The sequence below is a fragment of the Bos taurus genome, unplaced genomic scaffold, assembly GCF_002263795.3.
Source record: "Bos taurus isolate L1 Dominette 01449 registration number 42190680 breed Hereford unplaced genomic scaffold, ARS-UCD2.0 Super-Scaffold_1723_ScbfJmS_2085, whole genome shotgun sequence".
NCBI lineage: Eukaryota > Metazoa > Chordata > Mammalia > Artiodactyla > Bovidae > Bos > Bos taurus.
Genome location: NW_020192292.1, coordinates 5440346 through 5457380, shown reverse-complemented (window position 1 = coordinate 5457380; position 17035 = coordinate 5440346). Strand labels below are relative to the sequence as shown.

Here is a 17035-nt window from a genome sequence, read left to right as displayed (position 1 = left end):
AAGGGCATTTTTGACAGACATTTTTCTAGCATCTTCAAAATGACTTGTGCTCTTGTTCCTATTGGTGGGCCTAAAACAGCTACAACCTCATGACATATCTACACAAAAAATCAGCATTTCACAACTATCATAGTAAAGATTGGTTGGAGCAAGAATCATCAACTGATGATACACTGATGAATTTTTGATGAGGAGCAAGATAATTGCATGGCCTTACATTTTTTCCCTACATATTGGGTTGGCCGAAAAGTTCATTCGGGTTTTTCCATAACATCTTCCAGGAAAACCTGAATGAACCTTTGGCCAACCCAATATTTCCGACCAGTTGCAAGGGCAGGCAGGGGTGGTGGGGGGAAGTAACTGTAGCATGGAGAAATTCAACAGCACCCTGAAAGGGTGACCAAAACCCTCCAAAGGACACATCACATATGCAGTATTCTTGCTGGTCATATGCAGGTTAATCCAATCATGAGACAATGTCAGACATACTCAAAATGGTGAACATTTTATTTTAAAAACGACTGTATTTTTCCAAAATGTCAGTGTCATAAAAGACAAAGAAAGGCTACAAAAACATTAGAGATTAAAGGAGACTAAAGACACATGACAACTTAATGCAATACCTGACCCTCTAGACTGGATCCTGTGCTGAGGCAGGAAAATGATATAAAGGACATGATTGAGTCAATTGAGAAAATTGGAATGCTGATTGCAGATAATAGAAAAGTATTACATTATTCATAAATGTAAAAAATATGGCCACTGTACTGTGATTATGCAAGAAAATATTCCTATTTTGTGTGTTCAAGAGGATCTCAAGTTTGAGAATATTCAAGTTTTTTTCTTACAAGTTTAAATTCCCACATATGCTTTTATTTAGTTAAATGCCTAAATATTCAGAACCTATCTGCTATGAACCTATCAGAGCCTATGTCACTATGAGAGACAGATTGCGTCAGTGAGATTCGGACTCATGACAAACAATAATAGTGATCAGAGGCAACAATGACTTCACAGAACAGACTATAACCACAGGATGACAATGCAACCTGGAGGCAAATTAACATATAAGTAGAGGCACAATGGGTTTGTTCAGGAAAAGTAATGTTGCTACATGTGTTTGGTTGGAGAGGAGGGACAGACATTAATATCTGGAAGGCCCAAGAGTAATCTGACCTATTCTTTCATTTTTTTAAATATAAATTTATTTATTTTAATTGGAGGCTAATTCCTTTACAATATTGTATTGGTTTTGCCATACATCAACATTAATCCACCACGGGTGTACGTGTGTTCTCCATCCTGACCCCCACTCCCACCTCCCTCCCCATACCATCCCTCTGGGTCATCCCAGTGCACCAGCCCCGAGCATCCTGTATCATGCATCAAACCTGGACTGATGATTCGTTTCACATATGATATTATACATGTTTCAATGCCATTCTCCCATATCATCCCACCCTCACCCTCTCCCACAGAGTCCAAAAGACTGTTCTATACCTATTCTTTCTTTAAGAAAAGTTTTACCGAGAGCCTGACACTTCAAAATCTGAATCACCAGAGGGAAAAGGCTGGTAATAACTGAGCCCTGGGTCCCCTCCCCCAACTGATTTGGCTAGAACAAATGGAATACTAGGCAAGTCAGCCATTCATGGGCAGAAACAGGCTGACCACATGTAAGAGAGAGAAGTGACTTTTCCTTGGATCCCTGGGAAAATACTATGACAGAGACTGGTAGAAGCATGGAGGCCGACTATAAAGGGAAAGGAAAATGAAGCTATGTCTCTTGACCATATAGGATGGATTTTCCAGAAGGACAGAACTAGAATATACTTATAACCTTTTAAATAATGTATAATTAAACACAATTTAATCTCATCCATCAGGCTTTTTTATAGAAATAAGTCGCTGAATCAGAAAAAAATGTTTTGTTAGATCATATTAAATATCGTCAGTATAGGTAGATGGTAGTTTAAAAATCATGAAGGAAGTTAGTATTATTCCCTTGGTAGATTTCCCATAGTCTGAAAGTATTTTACATCTAAAATACATTTGAATATCAAACATCAACGCAGACAGCAACTTTACCCCTGTCATCTACGTTAGCTCCTTAAGTGCTTTCCCATAAGAAATGAGCCTGAGCCAGAGAAGTATAAGTGTTGGCATTTTCGTAGCTGTTTTCTTCATTCTAAGTCAAAGCACACTCACACTTGCCTCCTTTTCACCTCTCTGGGGGTATACATGGGCATCCTGCATCTTGTGAGACTGTGTTTCTGATGATCAAGGAGTAAGAACCTCCAGCATAACAAAAGAAACTGTACCCAAGAAAAGTTTTAACTGACCTCTTGAAAATCCTGCTCAAACTTCCAGAGTTGCAAATACTGCTCCATTTTTAGCTGGTGTTTTTCCCAAAATCCATCAAAAGCTATTTCCATATCATGTACTTGAGTCAGCAATCTTAACAAAGCAAAATCATCATTAAACCAATGATTTGTATTGCAGGTAGGTAGATAACCCTGCTTTGGATGTTAAGAATTATAGGCAAAGTCACAGCCCATGACATTTGGTCCAGGTAGAGACTATCAGTGTCCACAGAATCTCCCCTATGAGCAAACTAATATCTGTGGGTCAACACGGGGAGGAGTTCTCAGCTTGAATGCCAGAGGTCCAGGAATACTTTTGCAGGTTAACAGGTAGCCACAAAAATATATAATTCCCTATCAAAAGTATAAGATAAGTAACTCTAAACCCCAAAGAATACTACTTACTTATTAATAGTTTGCCAGTCACCACTAGTCGGCTGATCATTTTCAAGTCTTGAACTCACAGCACCCTCAGCATCAGGCACTTCCAGATTTGTTAGCAGAAATTTTCCTTCTTTGGTTACAGCTGTGATATCCTTCTGTACAAAGGCAAAATAGGAAGTGTCAGCCTGCCGGGCACCTATTCTGAATGAGCTGGGTAGAAGGCAGCATACAGCAACAGATGCAGAATAGCATAGTTCTAGCACAGCCTTTGCTTTCATCACTGAAAAGTCAAGAACTACCTCAGTACCATGGAATCCAAAAGCTGCAAGGATCTCCAAGAAGCCTCTGCCTATTGAGACAGATTTACAGTCCCCAATTTTATAGGCACAAGTACCCCAAGGCTCAGTTTGTAGCTTCCTCTCACTGGTAGAAAGTTCTAATTTAATATGGAAGCAACCTAAGCATCCAACAACAGATGACTGGATAAAGAAGATATGGTATACATACATATATATATATACAATGGAAAACTACTCGGCCATTAAAGAATAGAATCTTGCCATTTGCAACGACATGGATGGACTGGGAGGGTATTATGCTAAGTGAAATAAGTCAGACAGAGAAAGACAAATACCATATGATGTCACTTATATGTGGAATCTAAAAAGTAAAACAAACTAGTGAAAAAAGAAACAGAGAACTAGTGGTTATGGATGGGGATAGGGAAGGAGGAGGGGCACCATTTCAAAAAAAGGGCCACTTAAATTCAACATATCCAGGACATCCTCCTCTCGTACTCTTTTTTTAATATTGTGCTTTACACCATATAAACATCTCTTTTTGTCTCCCTACCCAGCAATCTGTGTGAAATAAGACACACTCAACACCTCTCTATCAAAAGAAAGACCATGGAAAATTTTGGTTTGTCTCCCCTATCAGACATACCTTTAACAGGTGGTACCTTTCAGCACGAATTGCAAGAATTTCTTCCATTGCAGGAATGTCACCTGGTAGTTCTGTCTCAGCCAGTTCAGTTCCAAAGGACTGTAACATCTGAGCCGTATCTTTCACTGTGAGGGCAAAATTTTCTATAGCCTGCAAAGAGCCCGGGCATGATTCTCTTAATTCTGTGGTAACTTGGCCAGCATATCAAAACCTAGACCAGCAACTATATTAACTTTCATTTAGATATGACAGCCAAGACATATACTATGACCTCTCCTCTGCAAGGAAAGTTAGCATTGGCCTTGACAATGAACCCTAACTTTGCATCTAAGCCCCTAAGAAACTTAGTGAGGTGAAGAGACTTCTTGAATATCTAAACATCTGTACTTATTTCTCAAACAATGATGAAAACCGTTTCTTAAATATGCCACGTACTGAGTAATTTGTTTTATTATCTGGCAAAACATTGTGTGTTCCTTATTCTATTTAATTTTGGAATTGCACAACTGTTTTAATAATAACTACTTCTGAAGAGATATGAGAACATCAAAGCCACTTTATCATCATTTATGAACAAGTGTTAGCATTTGATGGACTAAGATGACAGAGGAACATTAGTCACAATAATTCATTTCAAGTTCTGGAGAAGATTTGAAGTTATGACCCCAAAGGCTCTGCTGCCCTAAAATGTCAAGTAACGTTTGGTTGTTCATTTTGTTTCCAAAATCAGTGACTTAGAGAAAGGACAACATTTAGAGACTATATAAACCCTCTGTTTACCATGTAACTCAAGGCATCTGCTCTTTTATTTTTAGCTTTCTAGGTTATTAAAGGCAAGCCACTGCTTATTTTGACGACTCACTTTCATATGAATGAACAGGACTGCTGAATGAAAATAAAGATGAGGAAAATAAAATCCTGATTTAAGTAAATATCATTATTTCCTTCAGAAGGGTTCCCATCCCTCTGGAATTAGAAGACTCTTATATGACAAATTCACTCTAGTGAGGCACAGAGCCCTTGCTTATCCATACATTTCTAGAACAGAAGGCATTTTTGCTACAAATTTAACTGCCCCCAGCAGAATCACTAGACTGATGAGATTAATAAGATGACTCTCATTTTCTGAGGGCAAGCCATAGGCCAGGCACAGTGTCAAACATGGTACATCTGTAATCTTATTTAATCTTCTCAATAACCCAATGAGGTCAAGTCTTATTCTTCCCACTGTATAGTTGGAAAAACTGAGGCTGAGAGAGCTTTTACAACTTGCACAAAGTTATACTGATAAAAATCAGCAGTGCTAGGATTTGAACCCAAACCCTTGGTTTCTTCAAGTTACTACACGGCCACAGGAGAGGGTGGGCAGAGTAAGGTCTCCTTATTCCCTAGGCCTCTCATTTAAATGCCATCCTCAGTGACTCTTCATCATTTCTAGATATTTCCTAAGCAAGAAAATCAAGACGTTGAATTATATGTTTTTGAAAAATAGGAACCCCAGAAATCTGTTTTTCCCAAGGAAGAAAAAAAAAAAATTCTAGAACTAGATTTCAAAAATGAACTACAGGCTCTACAGTAAGGGCAAAAGAAACATACATTTCTGAAGGTGATCCATTCACTGTGGCTGTACTGCAAGGTGCCGCCTAACTCAGTGGTTAACTGCTTGTCATCAATGTATGTCAGCAAATCACTAACTGAGCTCAGCATAACAACCTATACAAATAAGCGAGAAAGATACCGTTAACTGCCCTCCATGGCACTCCTCCACACAGCCAACTGTACAATGAACTTCAGCATTCGTTTAGCAGAAATTTATCTTTTATAAATGGTTCTAACAACTCTCTCCTGTACATCCCCACACACATGGATACACTACCTTCCCTCAAGGAATAATAGTTTTCATTTACAAAACATTCTCTGTAAAATGAAAGTAATCTCCATAGAAACCCAAACACCTGATTCTCTCTGACCTAAAAATTTTGCACTGTCTGTGGTCAACCCTCTGAAAGAATGTTAAGCCCATGACAAAGGAAGGGCTTTCTATAGTAAATTATAATTTATCATGAGGGACTGATCTTTGCAAAAGTAGCAAAATTTATGAGCACTCTTATTTCCTACACTAAAAGTGTATAAAAATATCTTCTGGAAAAAAAAAAAAAAAGCTACTCTGAACTGCTCAGGATGTAAGTTCATGGGAGGTCAAATACATAAAACACACATTCATTTTATTCTCTAAAAATAAAATGTCCTGATTTTATACACACACACAAATACATACACATATATATATATACACACACACACATATATAACATATGGGATTTACATCTTTTTTCAAAACGAACTGCTTTGTTACAAATTGACTAATCTTTTCCTTTACTTTAACAGTAGGAGCAGAAGACTTTAAGGCATTTTGAATTTACATTTTTGGAAGACAAAATCTAAATTTTTTTTCTTTTACATGCACTTGTGACCACATGTAAAATAACAACAACATGATACAAATTCTTCATGAGAAAGGGTCAAAACACTTAAATAATATATTCTTACCGGTAATTTGAGCATGAAATCTTCCTGACTAAATCGAAATCCAATGTCTGTGAAAGTTCGTTGGAGAAAACTGGTGGGACGAAGGACCAAAACCAAGTGCAAGTTCCCAGGGAATGAAGACTATAGGGAAAAAAACAGCACAGGAAAAAAAGAAAAAATTGTCAAAACATGCACTCGAGTGAGCACACGGCAAAAAATATATAATCAAAGAAAACAAATTCTAAAGTCATAAAATCCACTGAAAAGATAAAATTTAAAAAATGGATGCTGATAACATCTTAAAACACGAAAATAGAAATGAAATGAATGTAAGGTCATCAGGTCAGATCCTTGCAGTGCTTGTGGCCTGGAATTTTCTCACACTGAATTACACTCTTAAGCTTCATTTTAAACATGATTGTTTTTGTACTCAAATTGTTTTTAATCCTTGCAAAACAGAATCAGGAGGCAGATTTCTAGGATAGCCCTAAAAGCCTAAAGGGAGCTGAAATAGTGAATACCTGCAGTAAACAATGGAAGAAAACTATTTTGTGGACTTGTATTTTTATTTCATCCAAGAGACATTCACCAAATATCTTCTACATGTTTCCTCCACATATTTAAGTGAATGATTATCAGGCACTGTTAGCATTCAGTGTACACCAATTAATAACATACAGTCCCTACCCAGCTTGTAAGAAAATGATAGTCTAGAGTCCATTAGCGTCATTTACTCTATAGCATGATAAGTTGATAAATGAAACAAGGGAATTAGAATAATATACAACAGGAAGGTGTAGCACAGAGCATCCTAGACCTAGGAATGTCAAAAAGGACTTGCCTAAAGAGGAATAAAGTGGATCAGACTGTTTTTCTGGTGTATCCATGTTTTCCAACTTCTTAGAATACTGGCATATAGTAGGTGGTCAAGAAGTAACTGTTAAATGAAAGAGTGCAAAAGACAAGGAGGACCCTATGCAAAATTCACAAGGGCTGGAATAATATGGCCTGATATAAGTAATAAAGTACCACATTCAAATGCTTACTGTATGCCAAGTATTTTGCTAACATCATCACAGTTCCTCTTCATAACAATCCTGTGAAGTAGTTAGGCAATCCACTTTTACAAATAAAGAAAGTGAGGCTCAGAGAGTTTAAGTATAACTTGGCTCAACTGGTGAAGTCTGAATTGGTACCCAAGACTGTATTACATCAAGAGGTCCCAGTCAGGAAAGCTAGAGGAAGATGCTGCCGGAGGGTGGAGAGATGTAGTCATGGGAGATGGTGCTAGAAAGATGAGCAGGATCCAGACCAGGAAAGATCTTGGGTCTTTTCCTGGATGCAAGGGGAGACTCTTAAGGGTTTTTAAGTAGCAGAGCGACATAATTAGATTTGCATTTTAGGAGGATCACTTTGGCTTTGGGAATGGACTGGATATGCACAAGAATGGAAGCAAACAGATGAGTTTGCATGCTGGAACAGTCATCTAAGCAAGAGATGATGAGTTTCTGAACTACAGCAACAACAACAGGGATAAGGGTAGAATTTAGGAGGTATAATGTGCAAAGTATGATAACTGGATATGTCTGATGAGAAAAGAATGACTATGACAGTCAATTTCCAGATTTCTGGCTTGAGTAATTAACTGGGTGAATGGTACAACCCTCATTGACATGGGAACACAAGAGAAGCAGGCTTTCAGGAGGGGGATAAGATACTGATTCTTATTCCTGGACCTATTGGGTTGGAAGGGTCAGCAGGACAACCAGATGATGTCCATCAGACAAATGGATGTACAAGGAAGGAGGGAAAGAAGCCTAGACTTCTTCTAGAATTGGGAGTCATCAGCCTCAAAAGAGCAGAGTGAAGCATAATAAAGCAAAATATGCTCAAAATGCTTTAAATACAGTCATCTTTCAGGAATGCTGAAATACTAATAATTGAGAAAAACTATAAAAGAAAAATTAATAAGATACTGTGGGGGCAGGTATATATGGAAAGTCTGTACTTTCTACTGTGAACCTAAATCTGCACTAAACAATACAGTCTATTTTTAAAAAAAGAATAACTTTCATAGAGGGATAAGACCTAGACTCTGAAATGACATTCAAAAGTGGAAATTTTTAAAATTTAATTCGAGATGGTGATAAAACCATAAACAAGTAGCAATGACAACTAAAGTGAGGGAAAGAGAACTGAATGTGACACAAATAGGGAAAAGAAAGGAGCACAAGCTTAAATCAGTAAATTAAACAATGATTACAAACAGACACAAATTGGGATGTCTATCCAACTGATCACTCCCCAAGGGGGCCATGTCTGCACTACCCTCCCCTCCCATGAGATTCTACATCCTCTCCCCACCAAATTCCTATGTTGAAACTTAAGCCACAATGTGAAGGTATTTGGTGGTGGAGTGTTCAGGAGATGACGAGGTCATGAGGATGGAGCCCTCATGAATGGGATTAGTGCCCTTAAGAAAGAGACCCCAGAGAGCTCCTTCACTCCTTCAGCCATGTGAGGACACAGAAAAGATGGCCATCTATGAAGCAGGAAGGAAGCAGGCCATCTATGAGCTCTCACCAGATACAGAATTTGCCAGCAACCTGACCTTGGACTTCAGACTCTAGAACTGTGAGAAGTAAATTCTGTTGTTTATAAGTCACACAGTCTATGGTATTCTGTTATAGCAGCCCATAAAGACTAAGACAGTCTCTTATTAATCTTAATATTGGTTCCTAATGAGAACTGTTATCTTTCTACATGACCTTGCCCTCCTAACACACAATGATTTGTCATGGGATGAAAATTTGATGTAAGCAGAATCCAAGTCTCACACTAGCATTTTTTGAACTAGCACTAAGGGAAGGAAACTTAGAGGGTGCAGTTCCAGGGCCACTGGTTAGCCATGACCCCTACAGCCAGAGGAAGCTTATTTCAAAGAACAAAGCAAACAAGTATAGAGAACTGGAAACAGAAACAGAGAGTCCCAATGATACTGTATATCCTACTGTCTATTATGTTGTTTTTCAGTTGCTAAGTCATGTCTAACCCTTTGTGACCTCATGGACTGCAGCACACCAGGCTTCCCTGTTCTTCACTGTCTATTATGTACAAATGTATACTTTAGTTTATGCTAAGAATGGTATAATATCTCCCATAGTTGTTATAAAAATTAAAAGAAATAATAAATATAAAGCTACTTTGTCAACCCTAGAAAAAACTAATAAGATAGTTTTTTTTTTTTTTTTAATTTACTTAGGGTTCTTGGACTTATGCACAAGTAGACTTAGACAAAAGGTTTTTCAGGCTATGGATAAAGGCTTGCTTAAGGGAAACTCAGACAGGGACTTGTGAGAACTCTGGACCTATTTCTAGACTGAGAGCACTAATTCTACTTCTACCCTGAAATAGAATTCATTTTAGGAGTTAAGTCTTTCCTTCTTCACATGGGCAAATTACCAGTATTAGTATTATACTTAACTGCCTTGACTCAGCTTATTTTTTCACTTTTAAATGGAATCAAGGGGCTATCCTAGTGGCTCAGTGGTGAAGAATCTGTCTGCCAATGCAGGAGACACGGATTCAATCCCTGGTCCAGGAAGATCCCACATGTCGTGTGCCACAACTGTTGAGCCTTTGCTCTAGAACCCGGGAGGCACAACTACTGAACTCATGTGTTGCAACTACTGAAGCCCATGCCTGTGCTCGGCTGTGAAGCACCTAGAACCTGTGCTCTGCAACAAGACACGCCCCTGCAATGAGAAGCCCACACACGTCAGTGAAGAGTAGGCCTCACTCACTGCAACTAGAGAGTAGCCCAAGCAGCAATAAAGACCCAGTGCAATGAAAAATAAATAAATGAAATGGAAAGCATCCTACTTTTGCCAACACTTAAAGCGCTTAAAGTACTCTTATTTTTATTCTTTCATGGACTCTAGGTTGATATGGCTTCATTGTCTTTTTCTGACTTTCCTTAATGTCATATTTTCTGGTATTGCATTAGAAATCTCTAGATGTGCGACCGACCCCAGGGATGACCAACTTAAAGCCTGGTATACTCGCCCCCATCCAAAACTGGGGGTGGGGGTAGGGGAGGATACTACAGGAATAGAGAAAACCATGTGGTGACTCTCTGCCCGAGGTCAGGCCCTGGTCTCTACCCTGCCACTCCTAGGAGAACAAGGCTGTCCCAGTAGTCAGGCCTCTGATGACACAATAGGGGACAAAGCAGAAAAGAGAGAGACGCAGAATCACTGTCCACAGAATCCATGGGAAAGAGAGTTCAGGCAGGGTTTGGGGGTGTTCAGCTGCTCCTAAGTCAGAGGTTTCATGTTGGTTGTTTTATTAAATCAGTTATTCTGTCTATTTGATAAAATAGTTATAAACATTCAAAGCTGAATAAAATGCTTCTAAAAATATTTCTACATTCTAATCAGATCATTCTTAAGTAAAACTTCCTGATTATTTTATCATACCTTCTCCTCCCTTAATTCCTTCAAAATGTTCAGTGATTTGCTTATCACAAAAAGCCTACCAAATTTGCATTTCTAAAGAAAAAGCACTATCAAGGATGAACACTTCATTTATTGCCTGTATAATCACATTTGCAATGTTGTTCATTATAGGATAATTTTATTGAGCCACCATGCAAATCTTCCTTGAATACACGGATCCATTAAACTGATAGCTACTCTCAAATCTAAGCCATTTGAAGGAACAAATAACTTGTAGGCAACAGCTATTATTTAGTAGGCAAAACTACTAAACAACTGGGTGGCACTCAAACAATTCATTTGATTTGTCAGAGTTACATTTTTTAGAAAACTAAATTATACAGTTCACACCAAGTATACTGTTTCTATCCCTCATGTCCATTAGATCCCACGTATGAATCAGATACACTTGACTTTTTAATCCCAGTCCCACTCACTTATCCCAGATTTAAATATGTGACTGCCAAACTAATTGCAGTAAATCCACAACTTCATATGAATGACTTTTCATAGCTTCTCTCCAGCAAACATACACACACACACACACACACATATATATATATATACACACATGTACATACATTTTTATGTCTTCAGGGCCTCTCAAAACCTTATGGTAGGAACAGGAGATTGGCTTGATGGCCATGGGTTGGAGTGTTGCTTTTTATTGAGTGACTACTATGAGAATTTTCCTCATTGTGAACATTACTCTGACATTATGCTAAGTATTTTATCTGCAGTAGATTCTGTTTTTACCCTCATTTCACAACTGGAGGAATTGAGTGTAGTAGGCAGAATAAAGGTTCCCCAAAGATGTCTACATCCTAATCCCTGGAACCTGTGAATATGTTACAAGGCAAAAGGGACTCTGTAAATGTGATCAAGTTAAGAATCTTCAGAGCTTCCCTGGTAGTTCAAGTGGTAAAGAAACTACCTGCAATGCAGGAGACCCAGTTTTGATCCCTGTGTTGGGAAGATCCCCTGGAGAAGGGCATGGCAACCCACTCCAGTATTCCTGCCTGGAGAACTCCATGGACAGAGGAGCCTGGAGGGCTACAGTCCATGGAGTCGCAAAGAGTTGGACATGACTGAGCGACTAACACCTCACCTCACCTTCTGATGGGGAAATAATCCTGGATTATTGGGTGGGAACAATGCAATCACAAGTAGAGTTATTAAACAGAGGGAGGGACGAGAATCAGAGAAGATATAACAACAGAAGCAGAGGTCAGAGTGATACAGGGCCATGAGCTAAGAAATGTGGGCAGCTTCTAGAAACTAGAATGTCAAGAAAATTGATTATCCTCTAAAGCCTCAGAAGCCCGGTTGATATCTTGGTCTTAGCCCAGTGAGACTCAGTTGGACTTCTGACCTCCAGAACTGTAATACATTTGGGTTATTTTGAGCTACTGAGTTTGTAGTTAGTTACAGTAGCAACTGGGAACTAATATGCTAAGTTTTTGTGATGCTAAGTAATTCTTCAAGAAATTCTAGCTTACAGCAAATACAGCTCCAGACCTTTGAGCTTTCCCATTCGGTTTGGGGAAATGATGTTCTACATTCTCTAGCATGCTGCCTTACAGACCTCTAATCTGGTTGGTTATATAAACATGAAAAGGCACAGTTTCTATTTTCGCCCAAATAAACCCTAGATTTTAAAACTATAAATCGTTTCGAGAGCTTGTCAAAAAAGCAAAAGGATGTGAGCAAGGGTCAGCCTTGTTTTCTTTGATTGCTTTTTTCTTTACAGAAAAAAAAGCATGCAGCATGAGAGAGGAAACGACATTGGTTTTAGGCACTGGTTGAAGGAGATTTTTTTTTCTTTTTTGTAGTTCCAACATGTGACTGCTTAAAGGCGCCTTGGTAAAAATGAACATGTTGCCCATCTTCACAGGGCTCAGAGCCATTTCTCCATCTCTGAGCCCAGCCCCACCCCAGCCCTGGCAAGCAGCTCCTACTGGTTCTTCAAATTCAGGGGCAGATAATTCGCTTTCTCTCCTCTTCTCCTCCCAGAGAAGACACTGAATCCCTTCTCCTCATGCCTGCCTTCAGATCACCCGACTATATGGCCTCACGACAGTTAGCACAGCAATAACAAGGACCGAAGGCATCACTTGATACATTTCACTGCTGAAGCCTGGAAACTAACCTTGTTTAATGTTATTTTATGCAGAATCTAAAACAGGCAATTCACACACTCTCTGCCCCCTTTTCAGTTATCCTAGCTACTTCTTCAAAAACTTTTACAAGTGGCTGATACCACATAAAAGTTTGATTATTTTACTATAAAAACAATTTATACTCCTAGAGCATCTTTAGGGCAAAGAAATGGGGTCACAATAAGAAAGGAACCCTTTACTGAAAGCCTAGGACATATGCTCCAGGCTTGTTATGTATATTATCCTATGTAGCCTTTGTAACATTGCAGTGAAGTAGGTGTTATGGCCTTTCCACAGATGGGCAAACTGAAGCACAGCATGGTACACTAACTACTTGCTACAGCTACCTGCTAAGGAGCAGGAGGACACAGGCCAATCTGAATCCTAAAGCCAAGCTCTTTTCAGGACACTTAACCCTTTTCAGACACGTCCTTCACAACGCACACTCTGACTGCATGCTCAGACTGGCTGCCTTACCTTTAGGAATAACTTGACCTTGACACCTACAAAATGGGACAAAAACTAACAGTCAAAACAAATGTTTGAAACAATTTAGCATCACGGAGCCTACTGAACAAAACCATTACAATTTCATATCATTACAGAGTATTAATACTGAGTTGCTAGCATGTGATTGACCTCAGTAAGGTGGGAACTATCACTTTAGAATATGCTGAGAAAAATCTTATGACCTCAAGCTATAGAGAAGAGTTTCCAATGCTGTGAGCTACTTCTGTACTCATTCTTCCCACACTGAAAGGGTACAGAAAGGAAGAGTTACTCCACGGATCACCAAATCCCTTGCCAAGTGACCTCAGGCGTAGGATACTCCCCAGCAATGCTCTTTCCTTGTGGCTCACCCTTCTTGTCCCATATCCATTCTCAACAACCTCCCTCACTTGTTCACAGTCATTGCAATTGCCATCAAGTAGCCAGCTGAAGCCTATCTGTGGTCTCTAAGGCCACTTTACCATCCTCCCAGGTGCCACCTATCGTAGCCTCCAGAATCAGCCCAACACCAGAGATTCTTCCAAGTCAAACCATGGAGTCACCAGCTGAGTTGCAAATTTTCACTCTGGTCAAGTTGTATCCATGCAAGCAGAACAAATCTGTCTTCCACTATAGTTCTAGGCTTTAGACTTAATCCAATCAATTTCATTTCAAGCTAGCTGTTCCTACGAACAACTTCAAGTAATTAATTTGAGAGAAAAAGAGAGGAAAGACACCAAGAAAGATAACAGACACATATGCTATGCCTTGGAGAAGGCCATGGCACCCCACTCCAGTATTCTTGCCTGGAAAATCCCATGGACGGAGGAGGCTGGTAGGCTGCAGTCCATGGGGTCGCTAAGAGTCGGACACAACTGAGCGACTTCACTTTCACTTTTCACTTTCATGCACTGGAGAAGGAAATGGCAACCCACTCCAGTATTCTTGCCTGGAGAATCCCAGGGACGGGGGAGCCTGGTGGGCTGCCGTCTATGGGGTCGCACAGAGTGGGACACAACTGAAGCGACTTAGCAACAGCAGCAGCAGCAGCATGCTATTCCTTAAGGTCGAAACAAATGTCATCTCCTTTGCGAGGCCTTCCCCACCAGCTAGAAGTTCTTTCATAATAGTTATTTAATAGTTATTTATGAACATGTTCCGCCTTCTCTACTAGATTGACAGCTCTTTCAGCTCTGTAGCCATTCCATGTTTACCTGTGTAACCCATATTGTCTGTAGCACAATACTAGATATACCTACTCATTAAGTACTTGTGTGTTGCATTAATTTTTGTGTATATTAAGGTATGTGTATAAACAGAAAGGGCTTCCCAGGTGGCACTAGTGGTAAAGAGCCTGTGTGACAATGCAGGAGACATATGAGATGAAGCTTCAATCCCTGGGTCGGGAAGATCCCCTAGAGAGGATATGGTAACTCACTCCAGTATTCCTGCCTAGAGAACCCCATGGACAGAGGAGCCTGGCAGGCTACAATCCATGGGGTCACAAACAGTCGGACAGGACTAAAGTGACTGAGCATGTATGCATGCATATATAGGAAACGAAGTTCAGAACTGAGAAAACATCTATGCATATAAAGGAATTAGGAATCTTCTTAACACTTAAGTCAATTACTTTTCATAACAAAAGTACTAATGTCAGTTGCACCCAATATTGTATTGTGTGAGGTGCACACAGGTATCTCTTGTGCACCATAAACTCTCTGTTTAAAAATCTGAAGTTATTATTCCCATAATACAAAATCATGTGTAGAGCTGGAGATACAATTTTTTCAAAATAAAAAGATTCATATCCTAAACTGTAATTTTAAAAATACTATCTTGTGCTAAGAGCTTTATTAGAAAATAAACCAGTTACTCACCCATGGATGTTCACTGACATTCAACAAGAATAAAATTCCTACTGGTTTATTTCCCTGATCTTACTTTTGATTCCAAATGTCATTCTGTTCTATGACTGATTGTCACTCTCACATTTTTTGTGTGTGTTGTCTTGATTATTTAAACAAGCTTTTAAATCATAGCATCAATAACATTATCTTAAGTTTTGAAAGAAAAAGAGCAGCACCGAAAACTGGACTGATGACCAGTTAATTATTAAATTAGCTAGTGTTATTTCACATTTCTCCAAACGACATCTAAATAGCCCTTCTGAAATTTGCTGGGAATTTGGTATATAAGTGAACCAATGATGGGAAAAATTGAAAATGTATCTGAAAGAAGAGATTTCTAAATTCTAGCTTATAAATAACAGTGAGTCACTCTTTTTTTCCTTTAAAAAAAGGTAGTCAACGGGCTACAATTCTGCATCTTTAACATTTGAATTTGGGGAAATATTTTTTTTTAATTTGAGGAAAAACTGAAATCAGAAAGAATTCAAATCATCACACTTAACATTTTTTCACTTATCCAGTAACACGTAGCCTTTTTAAACACTGATAAAGTCATCTGCAGATCTGTCCATGATACCATAATCTACTTGTCCATGGTAAAAAGAAGGATGAATCCTTTTGTTCAATATTATTTAATTGATAACTAGTGACTTTAAGCTACTCTGCCAAGTGAGTCAATATTGTTCATACACTCTTAAATAAATACCATGACGAAGGATGCTTCCTCATAAATTTGATCACATTTATGTGATCACTGTTAAGATCACAGTGCCCTATGTCCATATCACAGTAATCACATCAATAAAATCCACGTAAATCCAAGTCTCCATTTTCGCCCTCCGTCCTGAAAAGCCCCATTCAGCAGTTTGTGCTATAGCACCATGCTGCAGCATTCCTGCACTTCAACTTGGGAACAGGCTTTCCAGGACTGCAGGCAGAGCCCTTACCGCATTCCTTCTGAACCTCATCTTGCCTCTCGGGGGAGTTGCTTCTGCCATCTCGCCTATACACAATAACAGGCTTCTTTTCCAATTGTCAATGCAACATTGATGAAATATGAGCTGCGTCTTAGGTAGTATTTAAAAGCGGCAGCCAAAAATCTCTATCAAACAAAGCTACTGTGGCTGCTTCCATTACCACCCTGGCAGCGCTGCAAAAAAAAAAAACCCACTGTCTCTGATTAGTCAGCTGACAGATCCCTTCCTACTGCTCATTGTAATTCAGAGTCCACACATTCCCCCAATTACTTAGCCTGATTGAACCTCATGGATTAGCTGGTGCTGGACTTCTCAGGAAGATCAGGCTTTTCCTAAGAGTGGAGGAAGAAAAAAAAAAAAAACTCTCCTCCTAGGGGCTAGATGGGGCTGGCTTTCTCTGCGCAATTTGATTTTTAAGGTGGAATGCTAAGAATCTTTGTGAAGGTAGTATTAACTGATATCTTTATTCTTGCCCTACCCCGCTATGTAACTTGAAATTCAATTCTGTTTTTTATTATTATTATTAAATTCTATTCTGGGTTTAAGCCTGGGAAAGGTTAATAGTTTGTGGGATTTTGTCCTGATGATAATCTAAAAAGAACAGAACATGCAAACTTTCTGAGACGGGTAGGATTCTTTCCCGAAGGAACATTTCCCCAAAACGTGTAACTAAAAAAAAAAAAAATATATATATATATATATATAGTCTCCTATCATTATGAAGTATAGCCTAACTGCATAGTTTCTTTAAAAATCTAGAAATTAAGGTCTTCAAATCAAATT

At 39.0% G+C, this 17035-nt stretch overlaps 1 protein-coding gene across 1 annotated transcript in view; it reads right to left on the bottom strand.

The window, feature by feature from the left end:
* Positions 1-17035, bottom strand: part of LOC112445816 (proto-oncogene DBL-like) — a 115453-nt gene that overhangs the window by 50328 nt on the left and 48090 nt on the right. The window contains 5 exon segments of the mRNA XM_059884534.1: positions 2343-2457; positions 2769-2902; positions 3693-3842; positions 5289-5405; positions 6243-6362. Coding sequence (XP_059740517.1) covers positions 2343-2457; positions 2769-2902; positions 3693-3842; positions 5289-5405; positions 6243-6362 — 636 coding nt within the window.